Below are 17,482 nucleotides of genomic sequence, written 5' to 3'. Positions count from 1 at the left end.
AAAGGTCTTGAGGATAGGTACGCGTCAAAGGAAGCAGATCAAAGTAAAAGATCAGGAACTCGAAGATATAGACACTTTCTGCTATCTCGGAAATATAATTGACAAGGATGGAGGCACGGAAGCAGAGGTGAAAGCACGAATAGGAAAGGCACAGGCTGCATTCACATCTTTGAACAGAGTTTGGAGAACTAAAGATATCTCCCTTCAACTAAAGCTAAGACTTTTCAACTCAAACGTGAAGTCTGTCCTACTGTATGGATGTGAAACTTGGAACGCATCACAGGCATGTATAAGGAGGGTACAGATTTTCGTAAACAGGTGCATGCGTAAGCTACTCAGAATAAAATGGATGGATAGAATAAAAAATGAAGAAGTATGGAAAAGAACACAGCAGAAACCAGTGGGAGAGGATATAGGAAGAAGACGATGGAGGTGGATTGGACACACGCTTAGAAAGAATGACTCAACTATAACAAAGAAAGTATTGGACTGGAACCCTCAGGGCAGAAGATCAAGGGGAAGGCCACGAGGAACATGGAGAAGAATTAAAGAAGCTGATATACAGAGAAGTGGTAAGACCTGGAATGAGATAAAAAAGTTGGCTCAGGATAGAGAAGGATGGAAACTGTTTGTCTGTGGCCTATACCCTGACCCAGGGTGAAAAAGGCAATGATGATGATGATGGATACAATAGGCAGACAATTTGAACAGGTAAATAAGCCTTAAGCTGAAAGTGAGTGTTCCGTTATACAATGGAAATGTTTCCCACCTAACGACCAAAATTTCCGTTAGAAAGATTTGGAACTTTATTGGAGAAAGACTGTCCATGTTTGATTATCTTACTGGAGGAGTTAATCAATTATATGTCTCGTCCACTAGGTTTGAAGTTTTGAAACGAGACGCTGACGACTGATAAAGAAATCACGCAGTGAAAGAAAATCGCTCGTCACAATATATATATATATATATATATATATATATATATATTATATATATATATATATATATGAGTGTTGGTGGGTACTTGTAGGTACGAAAGTGCTCGATAATGGTGGTTAGAGCTAATATATGATGCAAATTTTCACTCACATTTTTGTGGCCGAGACGGCTCGTTTCTGTGTTTTTTTACACTTCTTCAGTCGGCGTAATCCATTGTAATGTCCGTAGAAAAGTTCTTACTCCAAACTAAAGTTGTTTCGTTGTGTAGTGGTGAGTAGTGCATACACGCATACACACACATACACACACGCACACACACACTCATAATATAAACATGAGAGCACATCACAATACACATCAACACTAATCACCACTACACAACGAAACAACTTTAGTTTGGAGTAAGAACTTTTCTACGGACATTACAATGGATTACGCCGACTGAAGAAGTGTAAAAAACACAGAAACAAGTCGTCTCGGCCACAAAAATGTGAGTGAAAATTTGCATTATATATATATATATATATATATATATATATATATATATATATATATATATATATATATATGTATATATATATATATATATATATATATATATATTGGGATCGTGGATAGCTCGTACTGTAGAGTCACGTTCTCACCGGCCAGGCGGAGTTATCGTACTAATAAGGTCGCGGGTTCAAACCCTCATCACCGTCGCGAAAATTGTTTATTCTCTATTGTTTCTGGCGCTTTTCTACTCACTTCATCTCTTGTTGTTACCAATATACGTGCCTTCTCGACTCACTTTTTTCTGAATTAAAAATTCACCCCATATACGGAGCATACTCAATGTCTCAATTGTTTCTATGTTATATGTTCGTGTTGAGAATATTGTCTGTTGTGCTTACTTGCTGGCCAACTAAATTCGCGGGGACTCCGCCTGGCCGGTGAGAGCGTGACTCTACCGTATGAGCTATCCACGATCCCAAAAAAATCGTATCTAACTCGGGTCATTCCTAGAGCTCTCTTCCACCAACTACTGGAGATTGCGGGACAAACACACAAATTAAGAAGAATAGAGCGGAGAGGGACAAAGACACCGAGACACAGAGAAAGAGGGAGAGATGAGAGACATTGAGAGATAGGATGAGAAAAAGAGAGAGAGAGAGAGAGAGAGTGTGTGTGTGTGTGTGTGTGCGTGTGTGACATTGGGAGAGAGAGAAGCCTGGAACAGCTCAGGCGTTAGCCGCCGTGCACACCGCAAATTGAACTGGGGTGAGGTGACTTGCTAAAGGCCACATATCGTGGCGAGTAGTCAAACCAAGTACCTTTCGGATACGAAGCAAATGTCACACCACTGAGCCACGCTATATAATCAGTGAAACTAAATATATAGAGGTTCTCAAAAGTGAATAAAGTGATGCAAAAGGAATAGGCTTCAACACTCGTGACGTCACTTCCTCGTAATGACGCATAGTAACTTAGTAACTGGTTCTGCGTACGACCTTATGAAATATCTTTCCGACGAGCATACAAGTGTATCCAGAGGAGAAAATCATTATAAATCTGATCATGTTTTGACTTTTATACATTCTGATCACATGACATGTAAAAAAGTTATAGCCAGCATAAAGAATAAAAAGCATCGATTTTCTTTGTTTGGAACCAAGCTGCTGGTTGCTGGGTGGACGTGACATCAGACTATTGAATCCTATTGCCAAGTAATATTTGGAACCCAGTAACCCTCCCCTTATCAACCATTTCCAGGAAAAAAATTTCCGTTGGTTTTCGGAGACCTTTAATCACAACAATGGGCCCATAACAATTTGGATTATCAGACCTGTAAATAAGTGAACGTCGGCCCCAACATAATATCATTGTGAGACGTTGAGCGAAATATTATAAATAATCTGGATAATGGATACGACATGGCTATATATTTTGTAATAGACGGTTATCAAGTAAGCCATGTTTTGGCCAACACTATTATTTTCTATAATGTCTTTGCTTCATGACGAAATTACACGTTATGGCCAATTCAATTGCACGGAGCCGAAGGCAAGCAGTGTGTAGCAGGCGCCCCGTTTCAGTCAATAACACATCAAATTGTACAAAACTTTCTTTTTTCCAAATGACAGGCTGTACATCTTCACTATTGATTGGAATGGGCTGAAGTCCTCACACAAAATCATCACTTTTCTTTCATGTAATTGTAGAACGTGTCTGGGAGTGTTTGCGTGCGCATGCGCTATGCTATTGTAATAGTCATGCCGTGTGCAAAACACAATATTAATTATAATTTCCTCTTTGGATTACCAATAAAGTTTATCTTCAATTATCTCCCTTGTTTGTGTGCGCATGCGCCATGCTTTTGTAAGAGTCATGTCATGTGCAAACCATGATAATATATTATATTATAATTTTCTCTTTGGATAATATACCATTGAGGTTTGTCTTCCCGTATCTCCCTTGACTTATTAGTAGAAATTATCATGCAGACATATTATAATAATTTGATCACCGTCATTTATGTCGGAAACGGTGCAAAGCAACGTGGAATAGCATGCGATATTGTAGATATTAAAATATAGAAGAAAGATATATGATACCATAATTTATTGTAAATGGAGGGAAAATACAAAATAATTTTCATGTTACGAGGAAATCTAACCAACATTTACATATTATAAAACTGATGAACATGTCCTTATAGCATTGGTGATGTCAGTTTGTGTTTGGAAGGAACGAATTCCATCCCATTGTCTGTGTATCTAGAGAAACATACTCACAGCGTGGACTCAACCCGTGTAAAAAGAAAATTGATCATTTTTATAGAACAATATCCACTAATCAGACTCAACGCGCTTTACAAGGGGTCCAACAGCAACACTTAACGTGTAGAGCTATATATGACATCTGTTATGCGATATATAAATTTATATTGCAATTTTTTTCTGACAGAGACAACGCTGTTAACGACTGAGTACTCATTTTACACCCGAGTACAGTGAGAGAATGTGCGTAAAGAGCCTTTTCCAAGGACTCAGCTATGCGCCGAGCGAGGCTCGAACTCAGACCCTTCCGATCTTGAATCCAGGACTTTCGGAATGAAGGCAAGTGTTATACTACAAGACCACAAAGCGACATATAGAGAAAACACGCACAGAGGCCGTCCGACTCTAACCGTATAAGTATGAGAGATCTGATTTTTAGAATGTTTTTGAAAAAAACAAAAATGAAAAACGTGTCTACAAAAACCCTTATTCTGTCAGACTTTGGAATAACCCGTATTTTAAAATTTGGCCAGAAAACTCGTCCTTCAAATATCGACCGATTTAAATGACCATCTTCTTGGCAATGACAAAAACCCCTCTCAAACCTGGGACTTCGCGAAGTTACTCGGTTTCTGTAGCGTGATATCATCATCATCATTGCCTTTTTCACCCTGGGTCAGGGTATAGGCCACAAGCAAACAGTTTCCATCCTTCTCTATCATCATCATTGCCTTTTTCACCCTGGGTCAGGGTATAGGCCACAGACAAACAGTTTCGATCCTTCTCTATCATCATCATCATTGCCTTTTTCACCCTGGGTCAGGGTATATGCCACAGACAAACAGTTTCCATCCTTCTCTAACATCATCATCATTGCCTTTTTCATCCTGGGTCAGGGTATATGCCACAGACAAACAGTTTCCATCCTTCTCTATCATCATCATCATCATCATTGCCTTTTTCACCCTGGATCAGGGTATAGGCCACAGACAAACAGTTTCCATCCTTCTCTATCATCATCATCATTGCCTTTTTCACCCTGGGTCAGGGTATAGGCCACAGACAAACAGTTTCCATCCTTCTCTATCATCATCATCATCATCATCATTGCTTTTTTCACCCTGGGTCAGGGTATAGGCCACAGACAAACAGTTTCCATCCTTCTCTAACCCGAGCTAACTTTTTTTTATCTCATTCCATGTCTTATCACGTCTTTGTATATCAGCTTCTTTAATTCTTCTCCATGTTCCTCGTGGCCTTCCCCTTGATCTTCTGCCCTGAGGGTTCTAGTCCAATACTTTCTTTGTTATAGTTGAGTCATTCTTTCTAAGCGTGTGTCCTTCTTCTTCTTCTTCTTCTTCTTCTTCTTCTTCTTCTTCTTCTTCTTCTTCTTCTTCTTCTTCTTCTTCGTTCCTCTGATGAACATCTATGGCTGCAGTCCGATATCTGCAATGAAGTCTTTGGTCTGCTTTAGGTCCTCAGCCTCACCATAGAGCTTTGTGTTGAGTATTGTAGGGGTGACCCAGTGGTTCGAACGTTGCACGTTGTATAATGGGCAATCCATAAGAACATGTAAAGTGGTTTCATGGTCGGTTCCACATGGGCGTGTGTCCAATCCACCTCCATCGTCCAACCCTTTAGTTAGGACAGTAGCCTCTTGCAATGTACTTTCCGTCAGATCCGATCACCCAGCTACCCAATCAGTGTTGGCTGGACAGGACAGAACAGGCCAGGAGGGTCGGGAAAAAATCTCCACTTCACTCGGGGATTGATCTCGGTTCCCTTGTGTGTGAAGCGAGTGCTCTACCTTCTGAGCTATTGGGACCTCCAGCCAAAATGAAAAAAGTAATTAATTAAAATAACACAAGAACTGTCTAAATAATAATGTCAAATTGTATGTAAGCTTCAATGTCATATTGTATGTAAGCTTCAATGTCAAATTGTATGTAAGCTTCAACGTCAAATTGTATGTAAGCGTCAATGTCAAATTGTATGTAAGCTTCAACGTCAAATTGTATGTAAGCGTCAATGTCAAATTGTATGTAAGCTTCAATGTCAAATTGTATGTAAGCGTCAATGTCATATTGTATGTAAGCGTCAATGTCAAATTGTATGTAAGCTTCAACGTCAAATTGTATGTAAGCGTCAATGTCAAATTGTATGTAAGCTTCAACGTCAAATTGTATGTAAGCGTCAATGTCAAATTGTATGTAAGCGTCAATGTCAAATTGTATGTAAGCGTCAATGTCAAATTGTGTGTAAGCTTCAATGTCAAATTGTATGTAAGCTTCAACGTCAAATTGTATGTAAGCGTCAATGTCAAATTGTATGTAAGCGTCAATGTCAAATTGTATGTAAGCTTCAATGTCAAATTGTATGTAAGCTTCAACGTCATATTGTATGTAAGCTTCAATGTCAAATTGTATGTAAGCTTCAACGTCAAATTGTATGTAAGCTTCAATGTCAAATTGTATGTAAGCTTCAACGTCAAATTGTATGTAAGCGTCAATGTCAAATTGTATGTAAGCTTCAACGTCAAATTGTATGTAAGCGTCAATGTCAAATTGTATGTAAGCGTCAATGTCAAATTGTATGTAAGCTTCAACGTCATATTGTATGTAAGCTTCAATGTCAAATTGTATGTAAGCTTCAACGTCAAATTGTATGTAAGCTTCAATGTCAAATTGTATGTAAGCTTCAACGTCAAATTGTATGTAAGCGTCAATGTCAAATTGTATGTAAGCTTCAACGTCAAATTGTATGTAAGCGTCAATGTCAAATTGTATGTAAGCGTCAATGTCAAATTGTATGTAAGCGTCAATGTCATATTGTATGTAAGCGTCAATGTCAAATTGTATGTAAGCTTCAACGTCAAATTGTATGTAAGCGTCAATGTCAAATTGTATGTAAGCTTCAACGTCAAATTGTATGTAAGCGTCAATGTCAAATTGTATGTAAGCGTCAATGTCAAATTGTATGTAAGCTTCAATGTCAAATTGTATGTAAGCTTCAATGTCATATTGTATGTAAGCGTCAATGTCAAATTGTATGTAAGCTTCAATGTCAAATTGTATGTAAGCTTCAATGTCAAATTGTATGTAAGCTTCAATGTCATATTGTATGTAAGCGTCAACGTGATTAATATTCGAACAGATACTGTGGACGTTTCGGGTTATTAAGAAAATATACATCATTATTTTTTTTCAAATTATTACTTTTATATTTTGTTGTCGTTATTACTAGTTGTTGTTATGTATAAACGATGTATGCATGATAAGTATTTTTACCTACAATAAACAATGACTGAATTAATTAATTAATTCATTCATTAATTCATTCATTCATTCAACTTAATTCCTAACTTACCCTAACTCCATCTACTCATAGAGGTTCCGATTCAAGATGTCCATCTTCAACGAAAGTCAAGGCATTCCACCCAATGTCGACAACGATTTCTATTCCACGTCATCACCCCTGATACCCTTCTTCAATTCCAAACCAAACTCGCCAGCCAGCGGCGGTTCACCGGATGTACCGTTCGCCGCCTCTGGACTCATCAGCAAAGCCACCCTTGGAATCGCCTTCAAGGCCAACAGCGTCGTGGTCATCTTCGCCATCGGCCTGGTGGGCAGCGTCCTGAACCTTCTCAACGCCCTGGTCTTCTTCAAGCAAGGTCTGAAGGACCCCGTGACCATGACCCTGTTCGTGTTGTCCATCGTCGACTTTGGATCCGTGTTCACTCTCTGGTTGAGGAGTGTGTTTTTTGTTCTCCTCTTCTTTCCCGGCACTGTCCCCAACCTGGACCCAAGGTAAAAATTGTATTTGATGCTATGCGTTTATCTAAAATACTCACAGCATCCGCCAGTCGGATATAATGTCAACAACGAACAAAACTATGCGTAACAGTTAACGTTTATAGTCTGATTGATAGAATTAGGTGAGAACTTATCATGAAAATATGGCTGTCTAAAATCAATAACAAAGAGCTGAGTGACGTCAATTTCGTCTCATAATAAAAAGCGTCGTAACTCATTCGATCTAAAATATGAATCAACAAAATTGAAACAAAACTAAAATCAACTCTGGCCAAAACGTCATGCCAAATTTCAAACGTCTAACTCTAAATGGTTTGGTGACAGACTGGTGGGGGAAATACAACAGCTACATATTTCAACAAACAAATATTTAAATACGAATTTGTGTCAAAATTGGAATTTGTAACGTGGAAGTGAATATGTGCAAACATTTCTGGCAAATAATAAATTTAAAAAATTCAAAAACATGGTAGGGATTTAATAGTCACGCCATAGCGGTTGTAATAAAGATACAATAAATGTAAAACTTGCAGTTTATCCTTGGCCATGAATAATGTTGTTTTTTTTAATTCTTAACTTTCAATAATGTGGTTTTAAAATTGGGAGTTGTTGGAAATGGAACGATGCAATTTTGTGTGTTTTTATGGCGGCGTGTCATTGACTGTTGTTATTCTTGGCGTCAGCTATAACCATCATCATCATCATCATCATCATCATCATCATCATCATCATCACCATCACCATCATCATCATCATCATCATCACCATCACCATCATCATCACCATAACAATGACTAATCAATCTCATAATACACACAAACCGTCTCCGTGGCAATTGTAAACACCGTGTAAAATTTGGTGACGATTGGTCCAGTGGTTTCGGAACCTTTCCAATTTGCCAAATATAAAAATACGTTTATTATTTTACTTTTAAATTTCCTGTTCCAGCTACCTGTCTGGGTTCTTCACCTGGCCTCACGCTGTGCTCGTCAGAACGGGGTGCCTGCTGGCCGTTTTCATCGCCTGCGAACGTTGGGTGTGTGTCACGTTCCCTCTACAGGCCAGCAGAATCATCACTGTGCGAGTCGCCAAGGGATATAACATCATCGCTACTGGTTGCCTTGTTGGAACATTTGTCTCCCTTTATTGTTACAGTCGTGTTGAGTTGGTCTTCCTACCACAAGAAAACCGCACCTTGTTCATTTTAACCCTCACAAAAGACGGCTTTCTATACGCGAATTTGATGTCCTCGATATGGACGACCGTTTATTTAGTTTCGTTTGGTTTATTGATTATTTTCACTGCACTCATAATAATCAAACTAAACCAGCAAACAAAATGGCGGCAAGGATTGTCGTCTGCGTCAACTACTTCCGGTGTAAATGAAAATAAAAATAACAAAAAATCCAAAATGGACGCCATCTCCTCCAGAAACAGAAAAGTTGTCAAGATGGTGCTGGCCATGTGCTTCATCTTCATCCTGTCAACGCTCCCATCCGTCACCAATACATTAGTCTACATCTACCTGCCCGGCTACGTGGAATTCGGTCGCTACTACAACCTGTACCAGTTCAACAACCAAATTTGCTTCACGTTTGAAGTCGTCAACTCAACGAGCAATTTCTTCATCTATTTCAACATGAGCTCCAATTTTGCAAAGACCCTGAGACGCCTCTTTGGAAGAGACGAAAAATAAACAAGATAACAGAGAAAACGTTTAATAAGAGAACAATACTCTTCAACAGTCGTAACGTCACTTCCTTCCTAATGACGCATGGTAACTTAGTAACACTGGCTCTAAACTATCGGAACAATGCCGGACGTCGTATGAAATATTTCTCCGGCGAGCATGAAAGCATATCTAGAGGAAAAAAACCCCATAAATTTAATCATGTTTTGACTTTTACACATTCTGATCACAAGGCATATGAAAAGTTCTAGCCAGCATGAAGAATAAAAAGTAATGATTTTCTTTGTTTAGAACCAAGATGGCCGCCGTTGCCAGGCGGCGTGACATCAGACTATTGAATCGTATTGGAGTTCTAATAAAATGTGTCACATGACCCAGAAAGGGAATTTAGTTGGAGCGGACAGGACGCTAAAAATGGATTCTAAGTTGTTTTTTTTTTCTTTTTGTTTTTTGTAAGAATAGTCCATTCAGAGCCAATAGCTCATGGAGTCTGAGTTTATCCCCGTTTCTATAGCGTGAAACGGACAATAGCAATTGTTTGCTATCCTTTGGATAGGATTCTAGTCTATCGAAAAGCACTTTCCGCCAAATCTAACTGACTCAGCTAACCATCCACTGCTGGGTGGACAGGATCGATCTCGGTCCCTTTGCGTGTGAAGCGAGTGCTCTAACAACTGAGCTATCGGGAGCCCCCTTTCTAAGTTAAAATGATTGGAAACAATGAAATACAGTTCTCGTTGGATTCTAGCGGTAAGCCAAAAAGCGTGCTAGGTACTGAGCCTGTCGAAACCCGATGCTCCTGAGAGTGAGAGGTATGGACTTATTGTATGGAGATACAAGTCGGTCATCCATTTGCAGCGTGCAGGATTGTGTTGTAGAGCGTGTTGGAATTCGACGTGCTGGGAATCTAGCGAGAATTGTATTGAGTAAAGCCACTTGATGAAACTATTTGAGCAGGTCACTGCAGAAACCTACCTATGAGGTCACAACCATGTAGATTACGTGTTGCATCGACTTTTTCTTGACATCCTTTGGACCACTTGGAATCATCGAGGAAAATATGGACATTGAACTCTTTACTCTAGGAAAATCGTCCAATCCGTTACGATCAATGCAACTGACGTGTTTCTTCTTCTGATTTCTTTTGTACGTAACAACATTTGAAGAATCTTTTTCGGTTATATCTAGTTTTCATAACGTAATGTTGTGTTGTAGATCTTGGTTTTCTAAACTACTTATGTATTGTATGTACTTATTCCTTTTGAATTTGAGGATTATAAAAATAAACCAAACAAACCATTTTTTAACATTGGATGGGTTTGATGTTTTGGGGGAAATCCTAAAAATCGATGGTAAAGAAATGTTAAAACTTGAGCTTGATCTGTTTTTATATAGCGCATTATCCATTAAACGTGCTCATCGCTTTACATAGGTCCCTAGCCAGAAGCAACACTAAACATGTAGGACGAGCCTTGACGCCTGTTAGGCGATATTGCAATTTTTTTTCGGACATCGACAACGCTGTCAATGGTCAAGTACTCATGTTAGAATGAGATAATGCGAGTAAATAGCCTTTTCCAAGGACCCAACTGTGCGCGGCTTGGAACTCGAACCCAAGACGTTCCGATCTAAAGGCGAATGTCAAACCACAAGACCAAATAAATAACATTCACACACAAAAACAGTCAGGGTATTGTTATGTAAGGCAAAGAAGACACGCATTATTTTCTTTAAGATAAAGATCTGAACAAGTGTGTATGAAAGGTGCCAGACAAAGCAAGAAAGAAAAATACATGAAAAAAAAACACCCGAAATAAATCAGTCGACCTCGACTGGGGATCGAACCTCAGACCTTCTGATTACTGGTCAGACGTGCTACCATTAACGGTAGTCAACTGGATAAAATATATTCTGCTTAAAATCAAGACCACTTTATGGTCTCAATCTATCAGTAATTTATCTAAGTTTGTATGAAACGGCGACAAACAAGAAAAAAAAAACCTTTCCATAAAATCAGTCTCTCTCAACTGAGGGATTATTTTTCCTTGCATTCTTCCTTCTGTTTTGTTTCACACAGACTTTTTCAGACCTTGCTTACAAAACGTGAAGTGTTTTTGTTTTAATCGTTAAACTATGAAGTTTGAACGTGAAAAGCTCCAATTTCAGAATGTTTCTCAAATCTTACCAAGGAAACAATTCGCGTGGGGGACGGCGGGGGTGCGTGGGGGGAAGGCGGGGGAGGGGAAGAGGGTATTGAACATTACACAATGTCAAATCAACACCATAATTACGTTCAGTTAGTTACAGTGGAATTCGCATCAAGCCATTACTCAGCACCTCTGGTTGGTCCTCAAATTGTGTTCTAAGTTTTCTGTGTTCCAAGAGCACAATATCAAAGTACTCCCAAATTATACATTTGACTGTTTCCCTCCCAGTCAGGGTATCCAGCCAAGGCCAGGATAAAACCAAGTAATCTCATCCAATTAAAAGACATAAAGTATGTTGGAAAACAGATATAGGGGGGGGGGGTAGAAGACACAATAAGTGCCTCCGTGCCCTATGGGAGGCCAGGAACCCCACCCAGAACGAATCTTTCGTCAATGTTTGTGATATGATTTCACTATACACGGCATAGAACATGTTTGGTGTTTGTTTGTTTCACGGCGCTTACAACACATTTATGTCATATCAGCGCCAGTAAAAAGGAAGAAAATGGGATAGAAAGTTCTAGAATTAGAATTAAAGCACCCAAGAGAAAGGAATACAAAAGGGAACTGAGAACAAATAGGGATGAGATGTAAATTCCAAGAGCATACCATCAATGTACTTAGTCTGGGATCACCTATAAGTCTCACCTAGACACAAGCACAAGATCCAACAAAGAGAAATACACTCAAATATTTACATTTCAATATGCATAAAAAATAACAAATGTAATAATATATAACAGAGAGATGATTTACAAGGAAAGAAATATCATCTCCCAAAACAATAACCATGTATTTGACCGTTTCCCATCTCAGTAAGGCCAACATGCTGGGGCCAGGACAAAACTAAGTAATCTCATGCCAAGACAAAGACAGAAAGCAAGTTGGAAAACAGATATAAAGAGAAATACGACACAGTAAGTACCTCCCTGCCCACTATGGGAGGTCAGAACCCCACCCAGACGGCATAGAACATGGGCTTTGAGTACAAATAAACGAAAAGCAATAGGAACGTGACAAAGACAATTGTGTGTGTGTTTGTTATTCAATGTATCTTTATTGACAGTATTAAATATACATAAGGTGAAAAAAACTCACACTACATAGTAATATTAACAATAATAATAAAAAATAATAATAATAATAATAATAATAATAATAATAATAATAATAATAATAATAATAATAATAATAATAATAATAATAATAATATAATAATAATAATAATAATTATAACAATAATAATCATAATAATAATAAATAATAATAATAATAATAATAATAATAATAATAATAATAATAATAATAATAATAATAATAATAATAATAATAATAATAATAATAATAATAATAATAATATCTACAAGACAACACACCGTGACTTAAAAAAAAAAAAAAAACAAAAACAAAAAACCCAACACAAAGTGAGCCGCAGCCTCGATGGGGTTTTATGGATAGATGGCCCAACAAAATGGCTTCGGGGTGGGGGAGGGGGCGGGGGGAGGGAATCCTAGGCATGACAGGACAGATTATCAACTCTAGATCCCCAAAGTTTAAAATACAGAAGACGTCGTGGGGATTTCATTCAACGACATTAAAAAATATTTCCTGTATGCTGTAGATCCAGCACGTCTATGTTTGTTTAAAAGAGATATTATATTTAAGGTAAATCAATCAACTAAATTTAGTCAGAATTTTCTAGTTCGTCGTTCAGTCATCATTTGGACGAGCCTTAAATGTGAAACAAAAACTGCTGATTCTATTGGCATATTTAATATTGGGTTTGTTTTTAAGGGTTTTACGGCACTTGCAACACATTAAGGTCATATCAGTGCCAGTAAAAAGGAAGAAAATGGGATAGTGAAAAGTTCTAGAATTACATTTAAAGTAGGCTACCCAAGAAAATGTAAGACAAAGAGGAATTGGTTCAACTGGGGAACAGATGTAGATTCCAAGAGCACACTATAAGTGTCTGATTTTGACATAAGCACAGGTCCCCACTAAGATGAATAAACTCAAATGTTTACAAATCATATATAACATGTAAAACAAAAATAATAGAGTACATAAAAGAGAGATGATGTACAAGACAAAAATATCCTTTCCAAAACTCTAACTACATTTGACTGTTTCCTTTCAACCCGGGTATCCGGCCAGGGCCAGGAAAAAACCAAGTCATCTAATTTCAAGACAAAGACAGAAAGCATGTTGGAAAACATATAGGGGGATAGAAGACACAGTAAGTGCCTCCCTGCCCACTATGGGAGGTCAGGAACCCCACCCAGCCAGCGTATATTATTATGAACAGAAACGACCACTGATGATGAATAACAGGTCGAGGTTGTGGATTACAAACATGACTCACTACACACTACATGGTACACATGTAAACATGACACAATACACACTACACGGTAAACACGTAAACATGACACAATACACATACAAACATGACTCACTGCACACTACACGGTACACATTTAAACATGACACAATACACACTACACGGTAAACATGTAAACATGACACAACATACATACAAACATGACTCACCGCACGGTACATGTGTAAGCATGACACAATACCCATACAAACATGACTTACTACACGGTACATGTGTAAACATGACACAATACACACAGTACACGGTACACATGTAAACATGAGACAATTCACATAAAAACTTGACTCACTACACACTACACATGTAAACATGACATAATACACATACAAACATGACTCATAACACACTAGACGGTACACATGTAAACATGACACAATACACATACAAACATGACTCATTATATACTACACGGTAAACATGTAAACGTGACACAATACACATACAAACATGACTCACTACACACAACACGGTACACATGTAAACATGACACGAATAATATACAAACACGACTCACCACACATGTATACATGACAAAATACTCCTACAAACATGACGATACATGGATCATTAGTAAACCTGTTTCTGTTAATTTTGTTAAGGCCTCACAAATGTGACATATATCACGTGTACACGTTTTAAATGGAATGTATTGAGAATGGGTCGGACATTTGATGTAAATCTTACATTAATAAAGGCAATGGTATAAAAATTTGAAATAAAACTCACGAACCATCGACGTTAAAATGTAAACAATTTTTCGAAAAAGAAAAACACGGAATACTATCTTATCAAGTTTCTTTCTTCTCTTTTCTTCGTTAAAAATATATTACATTTCCTCCTCCTCCTCCTCGTCTTTCTCCCTCCATTTTCTCTTTATTGGTTTTTTATTTAATTATATAACTGCCGTACTCAGAAAAACCGTGTATTCAAAAATTTGGTCAGAAAACTCGTCCTTCAAATATCGATTGATTTAAATGATTTGTAGGACGAGTTTTCTGACCAATTTTTAAAATACGTGGTTTTCTAGAGCAAGGCAGATATCTCGTTAAGGCAGTAAAACGTTAATTTTACACGACAGTGTTACGAAATGCTTTACACTTTACAGAAGAGCAGAGGAGGAGGAGGAGAAGGAGAAGTAGAAGAAGAAGAAGAAAAAAAAAAAAAAAAGAAGAAGAAGAAGAAGAAGAAGAAGAAGAAGAAGAAGAAGAAGAAGAAGAAGAAGAAGAAGAAGAAGAAGAAGAAGAAGAAGAAGAAGAAGAAGAAGAAGAAGAAGAAAAAGTAGAAGTACTATATGAAATCAAAGCACAAATATCATACTCAAAATGTACGTGAAAAAAATAAAAATAAAAATAGTATAAATATAATGTTAGGATGTGTTAAATATTTTGCACGTTTGGCCATTGCATTCATTACTTAATGTAGAAATGATTGCATTTTATCATTGTATTCGTTACTTAATGTAGAAATGATTGCATTTTATCATTGCATTCATTACTTAATGTAGACATGATTGCATTTTACCATTGCATTCATTACTTAATGTAGACATGATTGCATTCTATCATTGCATCCGTTACTTAATGTAGAAATGATTGCATTTTATCATTGCATTCATTACTTAATGTAGAAATGATTGCATTTTATCATTGTATTCGTTACTTAATGTAGAAATGATTGCATTTTATCATTGCATTCATTACTTAATGTAGAAATGATTGTATTCTATCATTGCATTCATTACTTAATGTAGAAATGATTGCATTCTATCATTGCATTCATTACTTAATGTAGAAATGATTGCATTCTATCATTACATTCGTTACTTAATGTAGAAATGATTGCATTCTATCATTGCATCCGTTACTTAATGTAGAAATGATTGCATTCTATTCCATCTTTCCACGACAATAACATACGCTCTGACTTGACAAGTCAGTTGATTTATTTGTCCAAATAAAATAGAGAAAATTTTCTATTGCATGTTCTGTTGAACAACAAAGTTTGTTTTAATTTGTTGAATAACGCACAGAGTATGAAATGAAGAAACAACATCATATGAAATCAAATACAAAAACTGATAATCTTCATCTTTGTTTTTTTTTATCTCTTTATTTCCTTAAAATTTTGTTTCTAGAAAACGAGAAAATCCCGGCTTAAAAAGAAAAAAAACAGGGGTTGGCAGTACTGTAATAATATTGATATTAAAAAAACGACAGCATGTAACAGACATTCTTTAAAAAAAATAATCATAAATTAAAAAAAAACAAAAAAAAACATGTGGAACAGTCACCCTCTCTGTAATTATTTGACCTGGTAAAAAAAAAAAAACTTTGACTGGCAGAAACAGAGACCTTGATTGCATAGGAAAATAAAATGTCAGGCAAAATAAAATGATTAATGTGTATTCTTAAAGATCCCAAAACGACGAAAACACAGAAAATCAACACGTATTTACAGACAAAAAATCCATCCCTTAAGATTGGACTCGACAAAAAATATGTCGTTTATAAAAATTTAATTTTATTAAAAACATTGTAAAAAAATAATAAATAAATAAATAAAAATGAAAAAAAATTAGGATAACTTCATTTTTCAACCCTCCGTCAATGTAAATATCCGTATAATAATATAGACGTGCAAACTATGATTTAGAATTAAGTAGTTCCATGTTATGTAATATTTATGCTTCGTTTGGATAAATACATTCATTAACAAAAAGTAAAATTACAACAACAACAACAACAACAACAACAAAAAGGAAGAATTGTAAAAAAAAAAATAAAAAATAAAAAAATAAATAAAAGCCCAAATAATTTTTTGCGTTCAAAAAAAAAATAAAACAACCCCCCCCCCCCCCCCCAAAAAAAAAAAAACAAAAAAAAAACAAACAAACAACTAAACAAAAAAAAATACTTGCTTAGATAAATAAATACAGTACTTGAAGTCAATATAAGGATATTATAGAAAACCTTTTGTCCCTGTACAAGGATGGAAAGAAACTTTGGTATTGCTTGGAATGCTAGAAAAGGAACACCATACAAAATCATACAAATCATTACGTGGAAAATGGTCTGTGTTTGATACGTCCAAATAAATTAACATATTTAAATATACAAAATAACAAGGCATACGAAATCAAAGTCAATACAGGAAATAAAATATAAAATTCTATAAATAAACCGTTTCAACCAACGTATAACTATTTGCAGGTCTGATAACCCAGATTGTTATAGCTAGGCTCATTGTTGTAATGGAAACACTTTCAAACCATCGCCAAATATTATCCATTACAACGTGAAATCAGGCCTATAATTGCTTTCGGTTATCAGACCTGCAAATATATGTGTGAACATTAGCTTAAACTTAAACCTAAAAATAATAATAATAATAATAATAATAATAATAATAATAATAATAATAATAATAATAATAATAATAATAATAATAATAATAATAATAATAATAATAATAATAATAATTTTCAAAAACCCAACAAAAAAAACCCCAAACAAATATAGAATAAGTTGAAGAAACAACATCCTTAATCTTCGCCTTTTTCTGTCATAATTGTTTACAATATCAATTTATTTCATAAACAGAATATAACATGAACATTTCTGCTTTCCATTCAGATAGAATTTGCTGTCTTCTCTTTTAATTTAAACAAT

The 17,482-nt window shown here is 36.3% G+C and overlaps 1 protein-coding gene across 1 annotated transcript; it reads left to right on the top strand.

Moving 5' to 3' along the window:
• Positions 1-3,653: 3,653 nt before the first annotated feature.
• LOC144975718 (uncharacterized) lies at positions 3,654-10,486 on the top strand. Its single transcript, XM_078919910.1, has 3 exons — positions 3,654-3,731; positions 7,086-7,507; positions 8,462-10,486. Exons 2-3 carry the CDS (start codon positions 7,101-7,103, stop codon positions 9,207-9,209), a joined length of 1,155 nt encoding a protein of 384 aa, XP_078776036.1. The 5' UTR covers positions 3,654-3,731; positions 7,086-7,100; the 3' UTR covers positions 9,210-10,486.
• The last annotated feature ends 6,996 nt before the right edge of the window (positions 10,487-17,482 follow it).

This window comes from Berghia stephanieae, chromosome 6 (assembly GCF_034508935.2).
Source record: "Berghia stephanieae isolate SIO BIC M18660-M18661 chromosome 6, UCSD_Bste_1.3, whole genome shotgun sequence".
NCBI classification, from domain to species: domain Eukaryota; kingdom Metazoa; phylum Mollusca; class Gastropoda; order Nudibranchia; family Aeolidiidae; genus Berghia; species Berghia stephanieae.
Note: the sequence above shows the minus strand (reverse complement) of the source record. Positions and strands in the feature narration are given on the sequence as shown.

Bases quoted from the DNA above. Each gene is read 5' to 3' on its own strand.
- LOC144975718 (XM_078919910.1), top strand. From the start codon at position 7,101: ATGTCCATCTTCAACGAAAGTCAAGGCATTCCACCCAATGTCGACAAC. The intron at 7,508-8,461 runs GTAAAAATTGTA...TTCCTGTTCCAG, and splicing joins GTCCCCAACCTGGACCCAAG to CTACCTGTCTGGGTTCTTCA.